Source organism: Salmo salar, chromosome ssa22 (assembly GCF_905237065.1).
Source record: "Salmo salar chromosome ssa22, Ssal_v3.1, whole genome shotgun sequence".
Lineage (NCBI taxonomy): Eukaryota > Metazoa > Chordata > Actinopteri > Salmoniformes > Salmonidae > Salmo > Salmo salar.
Window position 1 is genome coordinate 60,535,266 of NC_059463.1, and position 24,940 is coordinate 60,560,205.

Consider the following 24,940-nt stretch of genomic DNA (forward strand, 5'->3'; position numbering starts at 1 on the left):
TCCTCCTCTCTCATCGAGTCCTCCTCTCTCATCGAGTCCTCCTCTCTCATCCTCCTCTCTCACCCTCCTCTCTCACCCTCCTCTCTCATCGAGTCCTCTCTCTCATCGAGTCCTCCTCTCTCACCCTCCTCTCTCATCCTCCTCTCTCATCGAGTCCTCCTCTCTCATCGAGTCCTCCTCTCTCATCCTCCTCTCTCATCGAATCCTCCTCTCTCATCCTCCTCTCTCATCGAGTCCTCCTCTCTCATCCTCCTCTCTCATCCTCCTCTCTCATCGAGTCCTCCTCTCTCATCGAGTCCTCCTCTCTCATCCTCCTCTCTCATCGAGTCCTCCTCTCTCATCCTCCTCTCTCATCGAGTCCTCCTCTCTCATCGAGTCCTCCTCTCTCATCCTCCTCTCTCATCCTCCTCTCTCATCGAGTCCTCCTCTCTCATCCTCCTCTCTCATCCTCCTCTCTCATCCTCCTCTCTCATCCTCCTCTCTCATCCTCCTCTCTCATCGAGTCCTCCTCTCTCATCGAGTCCTCCTCTCTCATCGAGTCCTCCTCTCTCATCCTCCTCTCTCATCCTCCTCTCTCATCGAGTCCTCCTCTCTCATCGAGTCCTCCTCTCTCATCCTCCTCTCTCATCCTCCTCTCTCATCGAGTCCTCCTCTCTCATCGAGTCCTCCTCTCTCATCCTCCTCTCTCATCGAGTCCTCTCTCATCGAGTCCTCCTCTCTCATCCTCCTCTCTCATCGAGTCCTCCTCTCTCATCCTCCTCTCTCATCGAGTCCTCCTCTCTCATCCTCCTCTCTCATCCTCCTCTCTCATCCTCCTCTCTCATCGAGTCCTCCTCTCTCATCGAGTCCTCCTCTCTCATCGAGTCCTCCTCTCTCATCGAGTCCTCTCTCATCGAGTCCTCTCTCATCGAGTCCTCCTCTCTCATCGAGTCCTCTCTCATCGAGTCCTCCTCTCTCATCGAGTCCTCCTCTCTCATCCTCCTCTCTCATCCTCCTCTCTCATCGAGTCCTCCTCTCTCATCGAGTCCTCCTCTCTCATCCTCCTCTCTCATCGAGTCCTCCTCTCTCATCGAGTCCTCCTCTCTCATCGAGTCCTCCTCTCTCATCCTCCTCTCTCATCCTCCTCTCTCATCGAGTCCTCCTCTCTCATCGAGTCCTCCTCTCTCATCCTCCTCTCTCATCGAGTCCTCCTCTCTCATCGAGTCCTCCTCTCTCATCGAGTCCTCCTCTCTCATCGAGTCCTCCTCTCTCATCCTCCTCTCTCATCGAGTCCTCCTCTCTCATCGAGTCCTCCTCTCTCATCCTCCTCTCTCATCGAGTCCTCCTCTCTCATCGAGTCCTCCTCTCTCATCGAGTCCCTCCTCTCTCATCGAGTCCTCCTCTCTCATCGAGTCCTCCTCTCTCATCCTCCTCTCTCATCGAGTCCTCCTCTCTCATCGAGTCCTCCTCTCTCATCGAGTCCTCCTCTCTCATCCTCCTCTCTCATCGAGTCCTCCTCTCTCATCGAGTCCTCCTCTCTCATCCTCCTCTCTCATCGAGTCCTCCTCTCTCATCGAGTCCTCCTCTCTCATCGAGTCCTCCTCTCTCATCGAGTCCTCCTCTCTCATCGAGTCCTCCTCTCTCATCCTCCTCTCTCATCGAGTCCTCCTCTCTCATCGAGTCCTCTCTCAGAGACCGGTGGGTCCACCCCAAAGTGCTGCATGTCAAGACGACAGACACATTTCTCCAACAATGAAACAGACAAGATGGCGGTGTACACATTGTTGGATGACTTCATTGAGCAATTTTATTTTATTTTAATTTTAAAAAAAGGGAGCATTTTCTAAATTAAAAACAAAAAATATAAAATTGACCATTTGCAACTGGACAAGAACATTTTATGAGACTGTATCGCCAAACTGATTGCTAAATCTGGAAGTACCAGTATAAATGGATACCAAAAATGTTTGGTTAAATCACTTATGGTCTGGTGTTACAATACGTAGCTCGCTGCTGCAGTGAGTCGGTCACTCGGAAATTGAAAACACGTCACCAACAACAGCAAGATCAAAGAGGATGCTCTGCCGAAGCTGGTTTGTACGGCTCCCGCTGCCTGCGTCACAAAGCAGCCAAGCGTGTCATGCATTACTTGTTCCTAGTTGTTCAACGTCATCGCCAAGCGTGAGAATAAAAAAAAAAAAACATTATTTCAAGACTGATAAAATGGGAGTTTTATTTCTGTAACAAAGCCATTTTACAGCAACAAAAATAACACAGGAGTTACAATAATAAATCGGCCATAATAAATACACTCCACTAAACCAACTATACATTTCTTTGACTTAGGTCTTTCCATCATCGGATCATTGACAGATCTGTACAAAGTTGACGAGTTAGTTAGTTTGACGTCACCGTCTCGTCTGTCCACCAACCAATCAGGAAACAGAAGTGCAGGTACTTGTAGGTATTACTGTATCTGAATTAGGACTATTTTCATGTAGTCATGTGATGTGCGTATATTTACGGTTAAGTTGACATGGGGGAGGAAATAAGTATTTACTAAAGTAAATACTATACAAGTACTTACTATTGTATAAGTAAATAAGTACTTATAAGTACTTAAAAGTTTAATAAGGTTGGTTTGCAAGGAAAAGAGTGGCGGGAGAGGGAGAGCGACACGGCGGGAGGGGGAGAGCGACACGGCGGGAGAGGGAGAGCGACACGGCGGGAGAGCGACACGGCGGGAGAGCGACACGGCGGGAGAGGGAGAGCGACACGGCGGGAGAGCGACACGGCGGGAGAGCGACACGGCGGGAGAGGGAGAGCGACACGGCGGGAGAGGGAGAGCGACACGGCGGGAGAGGGAGAGCGACACGGCGGGAGAGCGACACGGCGGGAGAGGGAGAGCGACACGGGCGGGAGAGGGAGAGCGACACGGCGGGAGAGGGAGAGCGACACGGCGGGAGAGGGAGAGCGACACGGCGGGAGGGGGGAGAGCGACACGGCGGGAGAGGGAGAGCGACACGGCGGGAGGGGGGAGAGCGACACGGCGGGAGGGGGAGAGCGACACGGCGGGAGAGCGACACGGCGGGAGAGGGAGAGCGACACGGCGGGAGGGGGGAGAGCGACACGGCGGGAGAGCGACACGGCGGGAGAGGGAGAGCGACACGGCGGGAGGGGGGAGAGCGACACGGCGGGAGAGCGACACGGCGGGAGAGGGAGAGCGACACGGCGGGAGGGGGGAGAGCGACACGGCGGGAGGGGGAGAGCGACACGGGCGGGAGAGGGAGAGCGACACGGCGGAGGGGGAGAGCGACACGGCGGGAGAGCGACACGGCGGGAGAGCGACACGGCGGAGGGGGAGAGCGACACGGCGGGAGGGGGGAGAGCGACACGGCGGGAGGGGGGAGAGCGACACGGCGGGAGAGCGACACGGCGGGAGAGCGACACGGCGGGAGAGGGAGAGCGACACGGGCGGAGGGGGAGAGCGACACGGCGGGAGAGGGAGAGCGACACGGCGGGAGAGGGAGAGCGACACGGCGGGAGGGGGAGAGCGACACGGCGGGAGGGGGAGAGCGACACGGCGGGAGAGGGAGAGCGACACGGCGGGAGAGGGAGAGCGACACGGGCGGAGGGGGAGAGCGACACGGCGGGAGAGGGAGAGCGACACGGCGGGAGAGGGAGAGCGACACGGCGGGAGGGGGAGAGCGACACGGCGGGAGGGGGAGAGCGACACGGCGGGAGAGGGAGAGCGACACGGCGGGAGAGGGAGAGCGACATTGGCATGTTTACATATTCAAGACCTTCTTGACTGAGAAGATGATGTCTTTGATCTGAGGTACACTGTGGTCCTCCAGGATCTTAGCGTAGGGCATGGGGATGTCTACACCGGTCACGCGGACTGCAGGGGCATCCAGGTAGTTGAAGGCTGGGCCTGGAAACAGGACAGATCATTATTAACATAAACCCTGAGAATGACCTGTGTATGTGTTTCATGCGTTTTAAAATTGTTGTTAACTCATACAAAACACTTTCCTCATGGTTGCATTCGGAAAGTATTCATACCCCTTGACTTGTTCCACATTTTGTTACGTTACAGCCTTATTGTAAAATGTAAAAAAAAAAAATATATATATATATATATATATATATATATACCCTCAATCTACACACAATACCCCATAACGACAAAGCAAAAACAGGTTAGCCAAAAACAAAAAACAAACCTGAAATACATTATTTAAATAAGTATTCAGACCCTTTACTCAGTACTTTGTTGAAGCACCTTTGGCAGTGATTACAGCCTTGAGTCTTCTTGGGTTTGACTCTGCAAGCTTGGCACACCTGTATTTGGGGAGTTTCTCCCATTCTTCTCTGCAGATCCTCTCAAGCTCTGTCAGGTTGGATGGGGGTGTGTCGTTGCACAGCTATTTTCAGGTCTCTCCAGAGATGTTCGACTGGGTTCAAGTCCGGGCTCCTGATGGGGCACTCAAGGACATTCAGAGACTTGTCCCGAAGCCACTCCTGCGTTGTCTTAGCTGTGTGCTTAAGGTTGTTGTCCTGTTGGACGGTGAACCTTCGCCCCAGTCTGCGGTCCTGAGTCCTCTGGAGCAGGTTTTCATCAAGGATCTCTCTGTACTTTGCTCCGTTCATCTTTGCCTTGATCCTGACTAGTCTCCCAGCCCCTGCTGCTGAAAAACATCCCCACAGCATGATGCTGCCACCACCATGCTTCACTGTAGAGATGGCGCCAGGTTTCCTCCAGACGTGATGCTTGGCACTCAGGCCAAAGAGTTCAATCTTGGTTTCATCACACCAGAGAATCTTGTTTCTCATGGTCTGAAAGTCTTTAGGTGCCTTCTGACAAACTCCAAGGGGGCTGTCATGTGCCTTTTACTGAGGAGTGGCTTCCGTCTGGCCACTCTACCATAAAGGCCTGATTGGTGGAGTGCTGCAGAGATGGTTGTCCTTCTGGAAGGTTCTCCCATCTACACAGAAGAACTCGGGATCTCTGTCAGAGTGACCATCGGGTTCTTGGTCACGTCCCTGACCAAGGCCCTTCTTCCCTGATTGCTCAGTTTGGCCGGGCGGCCAGCTCTAGGAAGAGTCTTGGTGGTTCCAAACTTCTTCCATTTTAGAATGATGGAGGCCACTGTGTTCTTGGGGACCTTCGATGCTGCAGAAATGTTTTGGTACCCTTCCCCAGATCTGTGCCTCGATACAATCCTGTCTCAGAGCTCTACGGACAATTCCTTTGACCTCATGGCTTGGTTTTTGCTCTGACATGCACTGTCAACTGTGGGACCTTATATAGACAGGTGTGTGTCTTTCCAAATCATGTCCAATCAATTGAATTTACCACAGGTGGACTCCAATCAAGTTGTAGAAACATCTCAAGGATGATCAATGGAAACAGGATGCACCTGAGCTCAATTTGAAGTCTCATAGCAAAGGGTCTGAATACTAATGTAAATAAGGTATCGTTTATTTTTATACACTGCTCAAAAAAATAAAGGGAACACTTAAACAACACATCCTAGATCTGAATGAAAGAAATAATCTTATGAAATACTTTTTTCTTTACATAGTTGAATGTGCTGACAACAAAATCACACAAAAATAATCAATGGAAATCCAATTTATCAACCCATGGGAGGTCTGGATTTGGAGTCACACTCAAAATTAAAGTGGAAAACCACACTACAGGCTGATCCAACTTTGATGTAATGTCCTTAAAACAAGTCAAAATGAGGCTCAGTAGTGTGTGTGGCCTCCACGTGCCTGTATGACCTCCCTACAACGCCTGGGCATGCTCCTGATGAGGTGGCGGATGGTCTCCTGAGGGATCTCCTCCCAGACCTGGACTAAAGCATCCGCCAACTCCTGGACAGTCTGTGGTGCAACGTGGCGTTGGTGGATGGAGCGAGACATGATGTCCCAGATGTGCTCAATTGGATTCAGGTCTGGGGAACGGGCGGGCCAGTCCATAGCATCAATGCCTTCCTCTTGCAGGAACTGCTGACACACTCCAGCCACATGAGTTCTAGCATTGTCTTGCATTAGGAGGAACCCAGGGCCAACCGCACCAGCATATGGTCTCACAAGGGGTCTGAGGATCTCATCTCGGTACCTAATGGCAGTCAGGCTACCTCTGGCGAGCACATGGAGGGCTGTGCGGCCCCCCAAAGAAATGCCACCCCACACCATGACTGACCCACCGCCAAACCGGTCATGCTGGAGGATGTTGCAGGCAGCAGAACGTTCTCCACGGCGTCTCCAGACTCTGTCACGTCTGTCACGTGTGCTCAGTGTGAACCTGCTTTCATCTGTGAAGAGCACAGGGCGCCAGTGGCGAATTTGCCAATCTTGGTGTTCTCTGGCAAATGCCAAAAGTCCTGCACGGTGTTGTGCTGTAAGCACAACCCCCACCTGTGGACGTCAGGCCCTCATACCACCCTCGTGGAGTCTGTTTCTGACCGTTTGAGCAGACACATGCACATTTGTGGCCTGCTGGAGATCATTTTGCAGGGCTCTGGCAGTGCTCCTCCTGCTCCTCCTTGCACAAAGGCGGAGGTAGCGGTCCTGCTGCTGGGTTGTTGCCCTCCTACGGCCTCCTCCACGTCTCCTGATGTACTGGCCTGTCTCCTGGTAGCGCCTCCATGCTCTGGACACTACGCTGACAGACACAGCAAACCTTCTTGCCACAGCTCGCATTGATGTGCCATCCTGGATGAGCTGCACTACCTGAGCCACTTGTGTGGGTTGTAGACTCCGTCTCATGCTACCACTAGAGTGAAAGCACCGCCAGCATTCAAAAGTGACCAAAACATCAGCCAGGAAGCATAGGAACTGAGAAGTGGTCTGTGGTCCCCACCTGCAGAACCACTCCTTTATTGGGGGTGTCTTGCTAATTGCCTATTATTTCCACCTGTTGTCTATTCCATTTGCACAACAGCATGTGAAATTTATTGTCAATCAGTGTTGCTTCCTAAGTGGACAGTTTGATTTCACAGAAGTGTGATTGACTTGGAGTTACATTGTGTTGTTTAAGTGTTCCCTTTATTTTTTTGAGCAGTGTATTTTTGGAAATACTTCAGTCCAAGATTAGGCTGAATCTGCGTCCAGGAAACCAGTCTATGTATAAAATCAAGAGAACGTACCCTCCATGATCCTGGCACAGATCTCAGCCCCTACTCCGTACTGGGGCCAGCCCCCTTCCACTGTGACCAGATGGCCAGTCTTCATCACGCTGGTCTCAATGGTGTCCACATCCAGAGGTCTTATGGTGCGCAGGTTAACCACCTAGCAGGACAGAGAGAGAGAGAGAGAGAACAGGTTAACCACCTAGCAGGACAGAGAGAGAGAGAGAGAGAACAGGTTAACCACCTAGCAGGACAGAGAGAGAGAGAGAGAGAGAACAGGTTAACCACCTAGCAGGACAGAGAGAGAGAGAGAGAGAGAGAGAACAGGTTAACCACCTAGCAGGACAGAGAGAGAGAGAGAACAGATTAACCACCTAGCAGGACAGAGAGAGAGAGAGAACAGGTTAACCACCTAGCAGGACAGAGAGAGAGAGAGCAGATTAACCACCTAGCAGGACAGAGAGAGCAGATTAACCTGTTAGGGCTAGGGGGCAGTATTTGCACGGCTGGATAAAAAAAATGTACCCGATTTAATCTGGTTACTAATCCTACCCAGTAACTAGAATATGCATATACTTATTATATATGGATAGAAAACACTCTAAAGTTTCTAAAACTGTTTGAATGGTCTCTGTGAGTATAACAGAACTCATTTGGCAGGCAAAACCCTGAGACATTTTCTGACAGGAAGTGGATACCTGATGTGTTGTATTACCTTTAAACCTATCCCATTGAAAAACACAGGGGCTGAGGAATATTTTGGCACTTCCTATTGCTTCCACTAGATGTCACCAGCCTTTACAAAGTGTTTTGAGTCTTCTGGAGGGAGATCTGACCGAACACGAGCCATGGAACGATGATGGCCCATTAGACACCTGGCCGCGAGTTCATGTTGGGTACCCTCGTTCCAATACGTTATAAAAGAGTATGCATTCGTCCACCTTGAATATTATTCATGTTCTGGTTAAAAAAGGCCCTAATGATTTATGCTATACAACGTTTGACATGTTTGAACGAACGTAAATATATTTTTTCCCCTCGTTCATGACGAGAAGTCCGGCTGGCTTAGATCATGTGCTAACAAGACGGAGATTTTTGGACATAAATGATGAGCTTTTTTGAACAAAACTACATTCGTTATGGACCTGTGATACCTGGAAGTGACATCTGATGAAGAGAATCAAAGGTAATGGATTATTTACATAGTATTTTCGATTTTAGATCTCCCCAACATGACGTCTAGTCTGTATCGCAACGCGTATTTTTCTGGGCGCAGTGCTCAGATTATTGCAAAGTGTGATTTCCCAATAAGGTTATTTTTAAATCTGGCAAGTTGATTGCGTTCAAGAGATGTAAATCTATAATTCTTTAAATGACAATATAATATTTTACCAATGTTTTCTAATTTTAATTATTTAATTTGTGGTGTTGACTTGACTGCCGGTTATTGGAGGGAAACGATTTCCTCAACATCAATGCCATAGTAAAACGCTGTTTTTGGATATAAATATGAACTTGATAGAACTAAAAATGCATGCATTGTCTAACATAATGTCCTAGGAGTGTCATCTGATGGAGATAGTAAAAGGTTAGTGCATCATTTTAGCTGGTTTTATGGTTTTGGTGACCCTGTCTTTGAATTGACAAAACATTACACACAACTCTTGTAAATGTACTGTCCTAACATACTCTAAATTTATGCTTTCGCCGTAAAACCTTTTTGAAATCGTAAAACGTGGTTAGATTAAGGAGATGTTTATCTTTCAAAGGGTGTAAAATAGTTGTATGTTTGAAAAATTTGAATTTTGACATTTATTTGGATTCAAATTTGCCGCTCTTGAAATGCACCTGCTGTTGATGGAGTGCACCACGGGGGGGACGCTAGTGTCCCACCTAGCCCCAAGAGGTTAACCACCTAGCAGGACAGAGAGAGCAGATTAACCACCTAGCAGGACAGAGAGAGAGAGAACAGATTAACCACCTAGCAGGACAGAGAGAACAGATTAACCACCTAGCAGGACAGAGAGAGCAGATTAACCACCTAGCAGGACAGAGAGAGAGAGAGAACAGGTTAACCACCTAGCAGGACAGAGAGAGAGAGAGAACAGGTTAACCACCTAGCAGGACAGAGAGAGAGAGAGAACAGGTTAACCACCTAGCAGGACAGAGAGAGAGAGAGAACAGGTTAACCACCTAGCAGGACAGAGAGAGAGAGAGAACAGGTTAACCACCTAGCAGGACAGAGAGAGAGAGAGAGAACAGGTTAACCACCTAGCAGGACAGAGAGAGAGAGAGAGAACAGGTTAACCACCTAGCAGGACAGAGAGAGAGAGAGAGAGAGAACAGGTTAACCACCTAGCAGGACAGAGAGAGAGAGAGAGAGAGAACAGGTTAACCACCTAGCAGGACAGAGAGAGAGAGAGAGAGAGAACAGGTTAACCGCCTAGCAGGACAGAGAGAGAGAGAACAGGTTAACCACCTAGCAGGACAGAGAGAACAGGTTAACCACCTAGCAGGAGAGAGAACAGGTTAACTTCTTTGAGATAGGGGGCAGTATTTTAACGGCCGGATAAAAAAACGTACCCGATTTTATTTGGTTACTACTCCTGCCCAGAAACGAGAATATGCATATAATTAGTAGATTTGGATAGAAAACTCTAAAGTTTCTAAAACTGTTTGAATGTTGTCTGTGAGTATAACAGAACTCATATGGAAGTCCAAAACCTGAGAAGATTCCATACAGGAAGTGCCCTGTCTGACAATTTGTTGTCCTTCTGTTGCATCTCTATCGACATTACAGCATCTGTGCTGTAATGTGACATTTTCTAAGGCTTCCATTGGCTCTCTAAAGCCGCCAGAAAGTGGAATGGGGTGTCTGCTGTCTCTGGGCAAAGCACAGCAGCAGAGTTTGTAAGTGGTCAGCCTGGGGACAGTGAGACTGAGATGTGCGTTCACGAGACTACTCCATTTTTTTCTTTCAGCCTTTGAATGAATACAACGTCGCCCGGTTGGAATATTATCGCTATTTTACGAGAAAAATAGCATAAACATTTATTTTAAACAGCGTTTGACATGCTTCTAAGTATGGTAATGGAATATTTTGAATTTTTTTGTCACGAAATGCGCTCGCGCGTTACCCTTCGGATAGTGACCTGAACGCACGAACAAAACGGAGGTACTTGGATATAACTATGGATTATTTGGAACCAAAATAACATTTGTTGTTTAAGTAGAAGTCCTGGGAGTGCATTCTGACGAAGAACAGCAAAGGTAATACAATTTTTCTAATAGTAATTCTGAGTTTAGGTGACCCCGAAGTTGGCGGGTGTCTAAATAGCTAGCCGTGATGGCCGAGCTATGTACTCAGAATATTGCAAAATGTGCTTTCGCCGAAAAGCTATTTTAAAATCGGACACCGCGATTGCATAAAGGAGTTCTGTATCTATAATTCTTAAAATTATGTATTTTGTCAACGTTTATCATGACTAATTTAGTAAATTCATTCTAAGTTTTCAGTGGGTACGCTAGTTCTGAACATCACATGCTAATGTAAAAAGCTGGTTTTTGATATAAATATGAACTTGATTGAACAAAACATGCATGTATTGTATAACATAATGTCCTAGGAGTGTCATCTGATGAAGATCATCAAAGGTTAGTGCTGCATTTAGCTGTGGTTTTGGTTTTTATGACATATATGCTTGCTTGGAAAATGGCTGTGTGATTATTTGTGTCTATGTACTCTCCTAACATAATCTAATGTTTTGCTTTCGTTGTAAAGCCTTTTTGAAATCGGACAATGTGGTTAGATTAACGAGAGTCTTGTCTTTAAAATGGTGTAAAATAGTTGATTGTTTGAGAAAATTGAATTGTGGTATTTTAGTTGGTTTTGTATTTCGCGCCGTGCGATGCCATTGGCTGTTGGCTAGGGGTTAACCACCAAGCAGGGGAGAGGGACAGAACAGTACTTTAGTAGTGTTGTCCTGGGGGGAGGGGGATTTTGTAAATCTATTCGATAGAGGTGATGTGTAAGAGAGTGCTGAAAGAGCAGTGAGACGGATTGAACTCATGCTGGCAGCGTTACAATGTCCATGTGCTTCAGAAGCAGGGTCTTAGACCGCTAGACTAGACTACCCTAGGCCACATGTACTATTTCAAACTTTGAATTTCAAAACACACACACACACACACACACACACAGACTCCAACCTCAATCCCTTATTTGTAAGTGGAGATGTATTCAACAACAGATAGAAAGTAGTGACATTGCAAGAGCAGTGACAGTTTTCTATTGGTTTTAGTTTATACATAAACCAATAGAAATCTTTTTTTTTTTTTTTGACCACATAACTAAAAGACGACACTCACCTCACATTCAACACCCTCTTTAGCCAGGACGGCAGCTGCGTCCAGGCAGAAACCCACACACCGGGAATGTGACACCAGAGTGATGTGAGTTCCTGATGAAAACACACAAATGGTTAGGTACAAACGTTTTCAGGTTGTAACAACAACAATAAGATGTGGAAATAAGTCAAGGGGTTACTTCCTGAATTCAACAGTGCATTCGGGAAAATTATTCAGACCCTTTGGACTTTTTCCACATTGTTACGTTACAGCCTTATTCGAAAACTGATTCAATAAAAAAAAAAAAAATCTCTTGTTAATACCCCATAATGACAAAGCAAAAAAAACAGGTTTAGACATTTTCGCAAATGTACTCAAAATAAAAACCAGAAATACCTTATTTACATAATTATTCAGATTCTTTGCTATGAGACTCGAAATTGAGCTCAGGTGCTTCCTGTTTCCATTGATCATCCTTGAGATGTTTCTACAACTTGATTGGAGTCCACCCGTGGTAAATTCAATTGATTGAACATGATTTAGAAAGGCACACACCTGTCTATATAAGGTCCCACGGTTGACAGTGCATGTCAGAGCAAAAACCAAGACATGAGGTCGAAGGAATTGTCCCAAGAGCTCAGAGACAGGATTGTGTTGAGGCACAGATCTGGGGAAGGGTACCAACAAATTTCTGCAGCATTGAAGGTCCCCAAGAACACAGAGGCCTCCATCATTCTTAAATGGAAGAAGTGTGGAACCACCAAGACTCTTCCTAGAGCTGGCCGCCCGGCCAAACTGAGCAATCAGGGGAGAAGGGCCTTGGTCAGAAAGGTGACCAAGAACCCGAATGGTAACTCTGACAGAGCTTTAAAGTTCCTGTGTAGACGGGATAACTTTTCAGAAGGACAACGATCTCTGCAGCACTCCACCAATCAGGCCTTTATGGTAGAGTGGCCAGACGGAAGCCACTCCCCAGTAAAAGGCACATGACAGCCCACTTGGAGTTTGCCAAAAGGCACCTAAAGACTCTCAGACCATGAGAAACAAGATTCTCTGGTCTGATGAAACCAAGACTTAACTCTCTGGCCTCTATTACATTCATCTGGAGGAAACCTGGCACCATCCCTACGGTGAAGCATGGTGGTGGCAGCATCACATCTGGAGGAAACCTGTCACCATGCCTAAGGTGAAGCATGGTGGTGGCAGCATCACGTCTGGAGGAAACCTGTCACCATGCCTACGGTGAAGCATGGTGGTGGCAGCATCATGCTGTGGGGATGTTTTTCAGCAGCAGGGACTGGGAGACTAGTCAGGATCGAGGCAAAGATGAACGGAGCAAAGTACAGGTAGATCCTTGATGAAAACCTGCTCCAGAGCACTCAGGACCTCAGACTGGGGCGAAGGTTCACCTTCCAACAGGACAACGACCCTAAGCACACAGCCAAGACAACGCAGGAGTGGCTTCAGGACAAGTCTCTCAATGTCCTTGAGTGGCCCAGCCAGAGCCCGGACTTGAACCCGATCTAACATCTCTGGAGAGACCTGAAAATAGCTGTGCAGCGACGCTCCCCATCCAACCTGACAGAGCTTGAGAGGATCTGCAGAGAAGAATTGGAGAAACTCCCCAAATACAGGTGTGCACAAGCATATAGCTTCATACCCAAGAAGACTCGAGGCTGTAATCACTGCCAAAGATGCTTCAACAAAGTACCGAGTAAAGGTTCTAAATACTTCTGTAAATGCAATTTCATTTATTATTTTAAAAAATATATAAATTAGCAAACATTTTGTCATTATGGGATATTGTGTGTAGATTGATGAGGGGAAAAAGAACGTAATACATTTTAGAGTAAAGCTGTAACGTAACAATGTAAAATCAGGCTGTAACATCAAAATGTGGAAAAGTCAGGTAGTGTGAATACTTTCTGAAGTCTATCTGTAACACTGTACAAACATCCCAAATGGCTCCCTATAGTAAACTACCTTTGACCAGATTTGGGACGCAACGATGCAATTAGCTAACAATGCTACATCTGAAGCGATTTTCAATGAAATTACCAATTATCTCAATGAAATGATAATTTATTATTTCATTGTGAAAGATAATTGATGTCAATGTTTTAACAGGGGATGTTACAATGAACATTTACATTTTATTTTCATAAAGTAAATTCCTTCTCTCCAGCTCTTGCCACTTACCTTGTCTTTCTACCTTGGCCTTTCCAATAGGTAAGACAAAGTCTTTATGCATAACCTCCTCAGACAGGTCAAAGGGCACGCCATACATCAGCTCATTCTCCAGGAACACCACTGTTGAAGAGAAAAATACATTTAAAAAAAAGGCTTTTCGATTAGCACGCGTCGCCATGGTTACAGCACAGGAACTTAAATGTCTACACTACAGGACACGAGCAGATCTACAGTGATCCCTCTCATCCTCGACCACCACCTCCTAGGGACCTGAGGACTAGGGACCTGGGGCGTCCTCCTAGGGACCTGAGGACTAGGGACCCGGGGCGTCCTCCTAGGGACCTGAGGACTAGGGACCTGAGGACTAGGGACCTGGGGCGTCCTCCTAGGGACCTGAGGACTAGGGACCTGGGGCGTCCTCCTAGGGACCTGAGGACTAGGGACCTGGGGCGTCCTCCTAGGGACCTGAGGACTAGGGACCCGGGGCGTCCTCCTAGGGACCTGAGGACTAGGGACCCGGGGCGTCCTCCTAGGGACCTGAGGACTAGGGACCTGAGGACTAGGGACCTGGGGCGTCCTCCTAGGGACCTGAGGACTAGGGACCTGGGGCGTCCTCCTAGGGACCTGAGGACTAGGGACCTGGGGCGTCCTCCTAGGGACCTGAGGACTAGGGACCTGGGGCGTCCTCCTAGGGACCTGAGGACTAGGGACCCGGGCGTCCTCCTAGGGACCTGAGGACTAGGGACCGGGGCGTCCTCCTAGGGACCTGAGGACTAGGGACCTGGGGCGTCCTCCTAGGGACCTGAGGACTAGGGACCTGGGGCGTCCTCCTAGGGACCTGAGGACTAGGGACCTGGGGGCGTCCTCCCTAGGGACCTGAGGACTAGGGACCTGGGGCGTCCTCCTAGGGACCTGAGGACTCGGGACCTGGGGCGTCCTCCTAGGGACCTGAGGACTAGGGGACCTGGGGCGTCCTCCTAGGGACCTGAGGACTAGGGACCTGAGGACTAGGGACCTGGGGCGTCCTCCTAGGGACCTGAGGACTCGGGGACCTGGGGCGTCCTCCTAGGGACCTGAGGACTAGGGACCTGGGGCGTCCTCCTAGGGACCTGAGGACTAGGGACCTGGGGCGTCCTCCTAGGGACCTGAGGACTAGGGACCTGAGGACTAGGGACCTGGGGGCGTCCTCCTAGGGACCTGAGGACTAGGGACCTGGGGCGTCCTCCCTAGGGACCTGAGGACTAGGGACCTGGGGCGTCCTCCTAGGGACCTGAGGACTAGGGACCTGGGGCGTCCTCCTAGGGACCTGAGGACTAGGGACCTGGGGCGTCCTCCTAGGGACCTGAGGACTCGGGACCTGGGGCGTCCTCCTAGGGACCTGAGGACTCGGGACCTGGGGCGTCCTCCTAGGGACCTGAGGACTAGGGACCACCACCTCCTAGGGGCCTGAGGACTAGGGACCTGGGGCGTCCTCCTAGGGACCTGAGGACTCGGGACCTGGGGCGTCCTCCTAGGGACCTGAGGACTAGGGACCTGGGGCGTCCTCCTAGGGACCTGAGGACTCGGGACCTGGGGCGTCCTCATAGGGACCTGAGGACTAGGGACCCGGGGCGTCCTCCTAGGGACCCGGGGCGTCCTCCTAGGGACCTGAGGACTAGGGACCTGGGGCGTCCTCCTAGGGACCTGAGGACTAGGGACCTGGGGCGTCCTCCTAGGGACCTGAGGACTAGGGACCTGGGGCGTCCTCCTAGGGACCTGAGGACTAGGGACCTGGGGCGTCCTCCTAGGGACCTGAGGACTAGGGACCTGGGGCGTCCTCCTAGGGACCTGAGGACTAGGGACCTGAGGACTAGGGACCTGGGGCGTCCTCCTAGGGACCTGAGGACTCGGGACCTGGGGCGTCCTCCTAGGGACCTGAGGACTCGGGACCTGGGGCGTCCTCCTAGGGACCTGAGGACTCGGGACCTGGGGCGTCCTCCTAGGGACCTGAGGACTCGGGACCTGGGGCGTCCTCCTAGGGACCTGAGGACTCGGGACCTGGGGCGTCCTCCTAGGGACCTGAGGACTCGGGACCTGGGGCGTCCTCCTAGGGACCTGAGGACTCGGGACCTGGGGCGTCCTCCTAGGGACCTGAGGACTAGGGACCTGGGGCGTCCTCCTAGGGACCTGAGGACTAGGGACCTGGGGCGTCCTCCTAGGGACCTGAGGACTAGGGACCCGGGGCGTCCTCTATCCTTTAATTGGTTTATTTAGGTATGGACTGTGGTCCAGCTTTTAGCTACCAATGTTTTACACCATGTGTGACGAACTAAACTGTACTAGAGTTAGCTCTAAGCATTGGGACAGTGAAATGTTGTTGTTGTTTTGGCTCTGAACTCCAGCACTTTGGATTTGAAATGATACAATGACTATGAGGTTAAAGTGCAGACTGTCCGGTTTTATTTGAGGGTATTTTCATCATGAGGGCACTTTTGGTACATAGTACCCCGATTTTATGGGGACCAAAACTACTCGGATAATATCTCTTATATGTGTATTAAAGTAGTCAGAAGGCTGTATTTGGTCCCATATTCATAGCAGGCAACGATTACATCAAGCTCGTGATTCTACAAAATTGTTGGATGAATTTGCTGTTTGATTTGGTTGTGTTTCGGATTATTTTGTACACAATAGAAATTAATGGTAAAAAAAATGTAGTGTGTCATTTTGGAGTCACTTTTAATATAAATAATAATAATACAATGTTTCTACATTCTTCTAAACACTTCTACATTAATGTGGACGCTACCACGGTTACAGATAATCCTGAATGAAGCGTGAATAAATTATGAGTGAGAAAGTTAGACAAATATCATACCCCGCAAGAAATGCTAACCTCTCCTGTTATTGTAATGGTGAGAGGTTAGCATGTCTTGGTGGTATGATATAAAATGCTAACCTCCCCTGTTATTGTAATGGTGAGAGGTTAGCATGTCTTGGGGTTATGATATAAAATGCTAACCTCCCCTGTTATTGTAATGGTGAGAGGTTAGCATGTCTTGGGGGTATGATATAAAATGCTAACCCCTCCCTGTTATTGTAATGGTGAGAGGTTAGCATGTCTTGGGGTTATGATATAAAATGCTAACCTTCCCTGTTATTGTAATGGTGAGAGGTTAGCATGTCTTGGGGTTATGATATAAAATGCTAAACTCCCCTGTTATTGTAATGGTGAGAGGTTAGCATGTCTTGGGGGTATGATATAAAATGCTAACCCCTCCCTGTTATTGTAATGGTGAGAGGTTAGCATGTCTTGGGGTTATGATATAAAATGCTAACCTTCCCTGTTATTGTAATGGTGAGAGGTTAGCATGTCTTGGGGTTATGATATAAAATGCTAAACTCCCCTGTTATTGTAATGGTGAGAGGTTAGCATGTCTTGGTGGTATGATATAAAATGCTAACCTCCCCTGTGATTGTAATGGTGAGAGGTTAGCATGTCTTGGTGGTATGATATAAAATGCTAACCTCCCCTGTGATTGTAATGGTGAGAGGTTAGCATGTCTTGGGGGTATGATATAAAATGCTAACCTCCCCTGTTATTGTAATGGTGAGAGGTTAGCATGTCTTGGGGGTATGATATTTGTGCGTTTGTAACTTTCTCACTCAGTGCTGGAGTACAGAGCCAAAACACAAAATGTGTCACTGTCCCAATACTTTTGGAGATGTCATGACGTTGGCCTCTTTTGGTACAGGGAGGACAGTTGACCCCCTCCCTTTTGCACCACCACCCAACCTACCTTCCCCCCAACCCAGGCCCTGTGTGTAAAGGGTTGTAAAAACTCTAAAATTCCAGGAGAGTCTCTGGCCACATGGCCCATAGAGAGACAAAGGAAATTCTTCCAATTCATAGAATTGGAGAACCGAGCGACATGTGTGTGCTGGAGAAGGTATGGAAGATTGGTGAAGAATCCAGCTACGAACTGATCCGCTTGGTACAATTTTGTGATACTCAGAAGAGACAATATAGCCATATTACCATAAAACTGTTTATATAATAGCATCAGCTTGAGAATTGCATCATAATGGTTGTATAGAATGTATTAATAAGGATAAAGCTTTTGTAAGACATTGAGATGCTATGTACTGATGTAATGCGATAGAATTGTATTTCTGTAACCAAGTCTAGCTCAGTCATGGGCACGCCCCAGGGACACATACAGGACCAGGCGTCATTTGACCAGCCTGTTCGATGGGCACTATAAAACACTCCCTGATTTACATTTCTCCAGACCAGGCCTACACTCTATGGCCAGAGGTTTGACCATCCAATTCCTCTACTGAAAGTGAACCATACCACGTGGTTAACTTTTAGACTATCGATACCGACAGAATAAGAACAAGTCTTTGATATTAATTATTAGTCTGCAGCTAAGTAAATGATATCATCGAACGCGAAGACCAACGAAACATCCATTCTATAACGACATTAATGAATGTCGCTCTGAAAGATCCATTCTAACCGAGAGAGAGACTCTCCATCCCAACAAGAATCAGAACGACACACTGAGCGTAAATATATATTGATTGCAATTGTTCCCGAATGAGCGAGCCTTCAATTGTCAATTGTTAATATTAATGAACTCTGTGTGCCACAGCTGACCTTTTATGATCCATTGTTCAACAGGCCGACCTGCCTGTTTAGCCCACAAGGGCACATTCCGATACCAATCCTTTGTGACGATAATTACTGTTTGTATGTTTTCTGTTAATTACTTAGTGTAGTAAATAAATGATTAAGACAATTGATGTATGGATGATTTTAGTAAAGACTGGGTTCGTGCAGATACAACAATTTACAACGTTTGGAATGAGACTGGACTAAAGGTAAAATACACCATTTAAACCAGAAGATAATCTGCCTATACTATAATAGAATATAATATTATAGTACAGGAAAGTTATATTAGGAAAATTATAGCTTTGTAATCTGAATATTGTCCTTGGTGCCCCGATCTCCTAGTTAATTACAATTAAACGATTAATCAGTTTAATCGCGTGATAATAATTACAGGGAGCTAATTGATAAACATATCTTCAGTTTAATGGTACCCCCAAAGACACGACAGAGCTCACTGTATCTCTAATACCTTTGAGGAGGTAGCGAGGAGATAAGATGCAAGGAATCACGGAAAGACAAAATGGACCCTCGTTCCCCCAGAAGTAGTGCACTATATAGGGAATAGGGTGGCATGTAGGATGCAGGTTGTTGCTCACCAGGGTTGTCGTCCCTGATAGCTGCTTTGAGGAGTCCTCTGGCGTCCTCAGAGTTCCAGGGACTGACTACTTTGAGGCCGGGGCAGTGGCCGTACCAGGCAGCGAAACACTGGGAGTGTTGGGCTGCCACACCTGCAGACAGAGGAACCAAAAATAACATTCTTTACCCAACGACATTTCAACTATCCCAGAAAGAAAAGAGATGCTAGTGTTTCCCCATGCTGATCCATAGAGAGAGAGATGCTAGTGTTTCCCCATGCTGATCCATAGAGAGAGAGAGATGCTAGTGTTTCCCCATGCTGATCCATAGAGAGAGAGAGATGCTAGTGTTTCCCCATGCTGATCCATAGAGAGAGAGATGCTAGTGTTTCCCCATGCTGATCCATAGAGAGAGAGAGATGCTAGTGTTACCCCATGCTGATCCATAGAGAGAGAGAGATGCTAGTGTTTCCCCATGCTGATCCATAGAGAGAGAGAGATGCTAGTGTTTCCCCATGCTGATCCATAGAGAGAGAGAGATGCTAGTGTTTCCCCATGCTGATCCATAGAGAGAGAGAGATGCTAGTGTTACCCCATGCTGATCCATAGAGAGAGAGAGATGCTAGTGTTTCCCCATGCTGATCCATAGAGAGAGAGATGCTAGTGTTTCCCCATGCTGATCCATAGAGAGAGAGAGATGCTAGTGTTTCCCCATGCTGATCCATAGAGAGAGATGCTAGTGTTTCCCCATGCTGATCCATAGAGAGAGATGCTAGTGTTTCCCCATGCTGATCCATAGAGAGAGAGAGATGCTAGTGTTACCCCATGCTGATCCATAGAGAGAGAGAGATGCTAGTGTTTCCCCATGCTGATCCATAAGAGAGAGATGCTAGTGTTTCCCCATGCTGATCCATAGAGAGAGAGATGCTAGTGTTTCCCCATGCTGATCCATAGAGAGAGAGAGATGCTAGTGTTACCCCATGCTGATCCATAGAGAGAGAGAGATGCTAGTGTTTCCCCATGCTGATCCATAGAGAGAGATGCTAGTGTTACCCCATGCTGATCCATAGAGAGAGATGCTAGTGTTTCCCCATGCTGATCCATAGAGAGAGAGATGCTAGTGTTTCCCCATGCTGATCCATGAGAGAGAGAGATGCTAGTGTTACCCCATGCTGATCCATAGAGAGAGATGCTAGTGTTTCCCCATGCTGATCCATAGAGAGAGAGAGATGCTAGTGTTACCCCATGCTGATCCATAGAGAGAGATGCTAGTGTTTCCCCATGCTGATCCATAGAGAGATGCTAGTGTTTCCCCATGCTGATCCATAGAGAGAGATGCTAGTGTTTCCCCATGCTGATCCATAGAGAGAGATGCTAGTGTTTCCCCATGCTGATCCATAGAGAGAGAGAGATGCTAGTGTTACCCCATGCTGATCCATAGAGAGAGAGAGATGCTAGTGTTTCCCCATGCTGATCCATAGAGAGAGAGATGCTAGTGTTTCCCCATGCTGATCCATAGAGAGAGAGAGATGCTAGTGTTTCCCCATGCTGATCCATAGAGAGAGAGAGATGCTAGTGTTACCCCATGCTGATCCATAGAGAGAGAGAGATGCTAGTGTTTCCCCATGCTGATCCATAGAGAGAGATGCTAGTGTTACCCCATGCTGATCCATAGAGAGAGAGATGCTAGTGTTTCCCCATGCTGATCCATAGAGAGAGAGATGCTAGTGTTTCCCCATGCTGATCCATAGAGAGAGAGAGATGCTAGTGTTACCCCATGCTGATCCATGAGAGAGATGCTAGTGTTTCCCCATGCTGATCCATAGAGAGAGAGAGATGCTAGTGTTACCCCATGCTGATCCATAGAGAGAGATGCTAGTGTTTCCCCATGCTGATCCATAGAGAGAGATGCTAGTGTTTCCCCATGCTGATCCATAGAGAGAGATGCTAGTGTTACCCCATGCTGATCCATAGAGAGAGAGAGATGCTAGTGTTTCCCCATGCTGATCCATAGAGAGAGATGCTAGTGTTTCCCCATGCTGATCCATAGAGAGAGAGAGATGCTAGTGTTTCCCCATGCTGATCCATAGAGAGAGATGCTAGTGTTACCCCATGCTGATCCATAGAGAGAGAGATGCTAGTGTTACCCCATGCTGATCCATAGAGAGAGAGAGATGCTAGTGTTTCCCCATGCTGATCCATAGAGAGAGATGCTAGTGTTTCCCCATGCTGATCCATAGAGAGAGAGAGATGCTAGTGTTACCCCATGCTGATCCATAGAGAGAGATGCTAGTGTTTCCCCATGCTGATCCATAGAGAGAGAGAGATGCTAGTGTTTCCCCATGCTGATCCATAGAGAGAGAGAGATGCTAGTGTTTCCCCATGCTGATCCATAGAGAGAGAGATGCTAGTGTTACCCCATGCTGATCCATGAGAGAGAGAGATGCTAGTGTTTCCCCATGCTGATCCATAGAGAGAGAGAGATGCTAGTGTTTCCCCATGCTGATCCATAGAGAGAGAGAGATGCTAGTGTTTCCCCATGCTGATCCATAGAGAGAGAGAGATGCTAGTGTTTCCCCATGCTGATCCATAGAGAGAGAGAGATGCTAGTGTTTCCCCATGCTGATCCATAGAGAGAGAGAGATGCTAGTGTTTCCCCATGCTGATCCATAGAGAGAGAGAGATGCTAGTGTTTCCCCATGCTGATCCATAGAGAGAGAGAGATGCTAGTGTTTCCCCATGCTGATCCATAAGAGAGAGAGATGCTAGTGTTTCCCCATGCTGATCCATAGAGAGAGAGAGATGCTAGTGTTTCCCCATGCTGATCCATAGAGAGAGAGAGATGCTAGTGTTTCCCCATGCTGATCCATAAGAGAGAGATGCTAGTGTTTCCCCATGCTGATCCATAGAGAGAGAGATGCTAGTGTTTCCCCATGCTGATCCATAGAGAGAGAGATGCTAGTGTTTCCCCATGCTGATCCATAGAGAGAGAGATGCTAGTGTTACCCCATGCTGATCCATAGAGAGAGAGAGATGCTAGTGTTTCCCCATGCTGATCCATAGAGAGAGATGCTAGTGTTTCCCCATGCTGATCCATGAGAGAGAGATGCTAGTGTTTCCCCATGCTGATCCATAGAGAGAGAGATGCTAGTGTTTCCCCATGCTGATCCATAGAGAGAGAGAGATGCTAGTGTTACCCCATGCTGATCCATAGAGAGAGAGATGCTAGTGTTACCCCATGCTGATCCATAGAGAGAGAGATGCTAGTGTTTCCCCATGCTGATCCATAGAGAGAGATGCTAGTGTTACCCCATGCTGATCCATAGAGAGAGATGCTAGTGTTTCCCCATGCTGATCCATAGAGAGAGATGCTAGTGTTACCCCATGCTGATCCATAGAGAGAGAGAGATGCTAGTGTTTCCCCATGCTGATCCATAGAGAGAGAGATGCTAGTGTTACCCCATGCTGATCCATAGAGAGAGAGATGCTAGTGTTACCCCATGCTGATCCATAGAGAGAGATGCTAGTGTTACCCCATGCTGATCCATAGAGAGAGAGAGATGCTAGTGTTTCCCCATGCTGATCCATAGAGAGAGATGCTAGTGTTACCCCATGCTGATCCATAGAGAGAGAGAGATGCTAGTGTTTCCCCATGCTGATCCATAGAGAGAGAGAGATGCTAGTGTTACCCCATGCTGATCCATAGAGAGAGAGATGCTAGTGTTTCCCCATGCTGATCCATAGAGAGAGAGAGATGCTAGTGTTTCCCCATGCTGATCCATAGAGAGAGAGATGCTAGTGTTTCCCCATGCTGATCCATAGAGAGAGAGATGCTAGTGTTTCCCCATGCTGATCCATAGAGAGAGAGAGATGCTAGTGTTTCCCCATGCTGATCCATAGAGAGAGAGAGATGCTAGTGTTTCCCCATGCTGATCCATAGAGAGAGATGCTAGTGTTACCCCATGCTGATCCATAGAGAGAGATGCTAGTGTTACCCCATGCTGATCCATAGAGAGAGAGAGATGCTAGTGTTTCCCCATGCTGATCCATAGAGAGAGAGAGATGCTAGTGTTACCCCATGCTGATCCATAGAGAGAGAGAGATGCTAGTGTTACCCCATGCTGATCCATAGAGAGAGAGAGAGATGCTAGTGTTTCCCCATGCTGATCCATAGAGAGAGAGAGATGCTAGTGTTTCCCCATGCTGATCCATAGAGAGAGAGAGATGCTAGTGTTTCCCCATGCTGATCCATAGAGAGAGAGAGATGCTAGTGTTTCCCCATGCTGATCCATAGAGAGAGATGCTAGTGTTTCCCCATGCTGATCCATAGAGAGAGATGCTAGTGTTACCCCATGCTGATCCATAGAGAGAGAGAGATGCTAGTGTTTCCCCATGCTGATCCATAGAGAGAGATGCTAGTGTTTCCCCATGCTGATCCATAGAGAGAGAGAGATGCTAGTGTTACCCCATGCTGATCCATAGAGAGAGAGAGATGCTAGTGTTTCCCCATGCTGATCCATAGAGAGAGAGAGATGCTAGTGTTTCCCCATGCTGATCCATAGAGAGAGAGAGATGCTAGTGTTTCCCCATGCTGATCCATAGAGAGAGAGAGATGCTAGTGTTTCCCCATGCTGATCCATAGAGAGAGAGAGATGCTAGTGTTTCCCCATGCTGATCCATAGAGAGAGATGCTAGTGTTTCCCCATGCTGATCCATAGAGAGAGAGAGATGCTAGTGTTTCCCCATGCTGATCCATAGAGAGAGAGAGATGCTAGTGTTTCCCCATGCTGATCCATAGAGAGAGAGATGCTAGTGTTTCCCCATGCTGATCCATAGAGAGAGATGCTAGTGTTTCCCCATGCTGATCCATAGAGAGAGAGATGCTAGTGTTTCCCCATGCTGATCCATAGAGAGAGAGAGATGCTAGTGTTTCCCCATGCTGATCCATAGAGAGAGATGCTAGTGTTTCCCCATGCTGATCCATAGAGAGAGAGAGATGCTAGTGTTTCCCCATGCTGATCCATAGAGAGAGAGATGCTAGTGTTACCCCATGCTGATCCATAGAGAGAGAGATGCTAGTGTTTCCCCATGCTGATCCATAGAGAGAGAGATGCTAGTGTTACCCCATGCTGATCCATAGAGAGAGATGCTAGTGTTTCCCCATGCTGATCCATAGAGAGAGATGCTAGTGTTTCCCCATGCTGATCCATAGAGAGAGAGAGATGCTAGTGTTTCCCCATGCTGATCCATAGAGAGAGATGCTAGTGTTTCCCCATGCTGATCCATAGAGAGAGATGCTAGTGTTACCCCATGCTGATCCATAGAGAGAGATGCTAGTGTTTCCCCATGCTGATCCATAGAGAGAGATGCTAGTGTTTCCCCATGCTGATCCATAGAGAGAGAGAGATGCTAGTGTTTCCCCATGCTGATCCATAGAGAGAGAGATGCTAGTGTTTCCCCATGCTGATCCATAGAGAGAGATGCTAGTGTTTCCCCATGCTGATCCATAGAGAGAGAGATGCTAGTGTTTCCCCATGCTGATCCATAGAGAGAGAGAGATGCTAGTGTTACCCCATGCTGATCCATAGAGAGAGAGATGCTAGTGTTTCCCCATGCTGATCCATAGAGAGAGAGAGATGCTAGTGTTTCCCCATGCTGATCCATAGAGAGAGAGAGATGCTAGTGTTTCCCCATGCTGATCCATAGAGAGAGAGATGCTAGTGTTTCCCCATGCTGATCCATAGAGAGAGAGATGCTAGTGTTTCCCCATGCTGATCCATAGAGAGAGAGATGCTAGTGTTCCCCATGCTGATCCATAAGAGAGAGATGCTAGTGTTTCCCCATGCTGATCCATGAGAGAGAGATGCTAGTGTTTCCCCATGCTGATCCATAGAGAGAGAGATGCTAGTGTTTCCCCATGCTGATCCATAGAGAGAGAGATGCTAGTGTTTCCCCATGCTGATCCATAGAGAGAGAGAGATGCTAGTGTTTCCCCATGCTGATCCATAGAGAGAGAGATGCTAGTGTTTCCCCATGCTGATCCATAG

General features: G+C 48.0%; 1 protein-coding gene across 1 annotated transcript in view; it reads right to left on the reverse strand.

Moving 5' to 3' along the window:
- Positions 1–3,611: 3,611 nt before the first annotated feature.
- Positions 3,612–24,940, reverse strand: part of LOC106583814 (pyruvate dehydrogenase E1 subunit beta) — a 30,013-nt gene continuing 8,684 nt past the window's right edge. The window contains exons 8-12 of the mRNA XM_045705691.1: positions 18,915–19,046; positions 13,668–13,778; positions 11,490–11,581; positions 7,140–7,281; positions 3,612–3,913 (exon numbers count right to left, since the gene is read on the reverse strand). Of these exons, the coding sequence (XP_045561647.1) occupies positions 3,768–3,913; positions 7,140–7,281; positions 11,490–11,581; positions 13,668–13,778; positions 18,915–19,046 (623 nt within the window). The 3' untranslated portion in view covers positions 3,612–3,767. The remainder of the gene's footprint in view (positions 3,914–7,139; positions 7,282–11,489; positions 11,582–13,667; positions 13,779–18,914; positions 19,047–24,940) is intronic.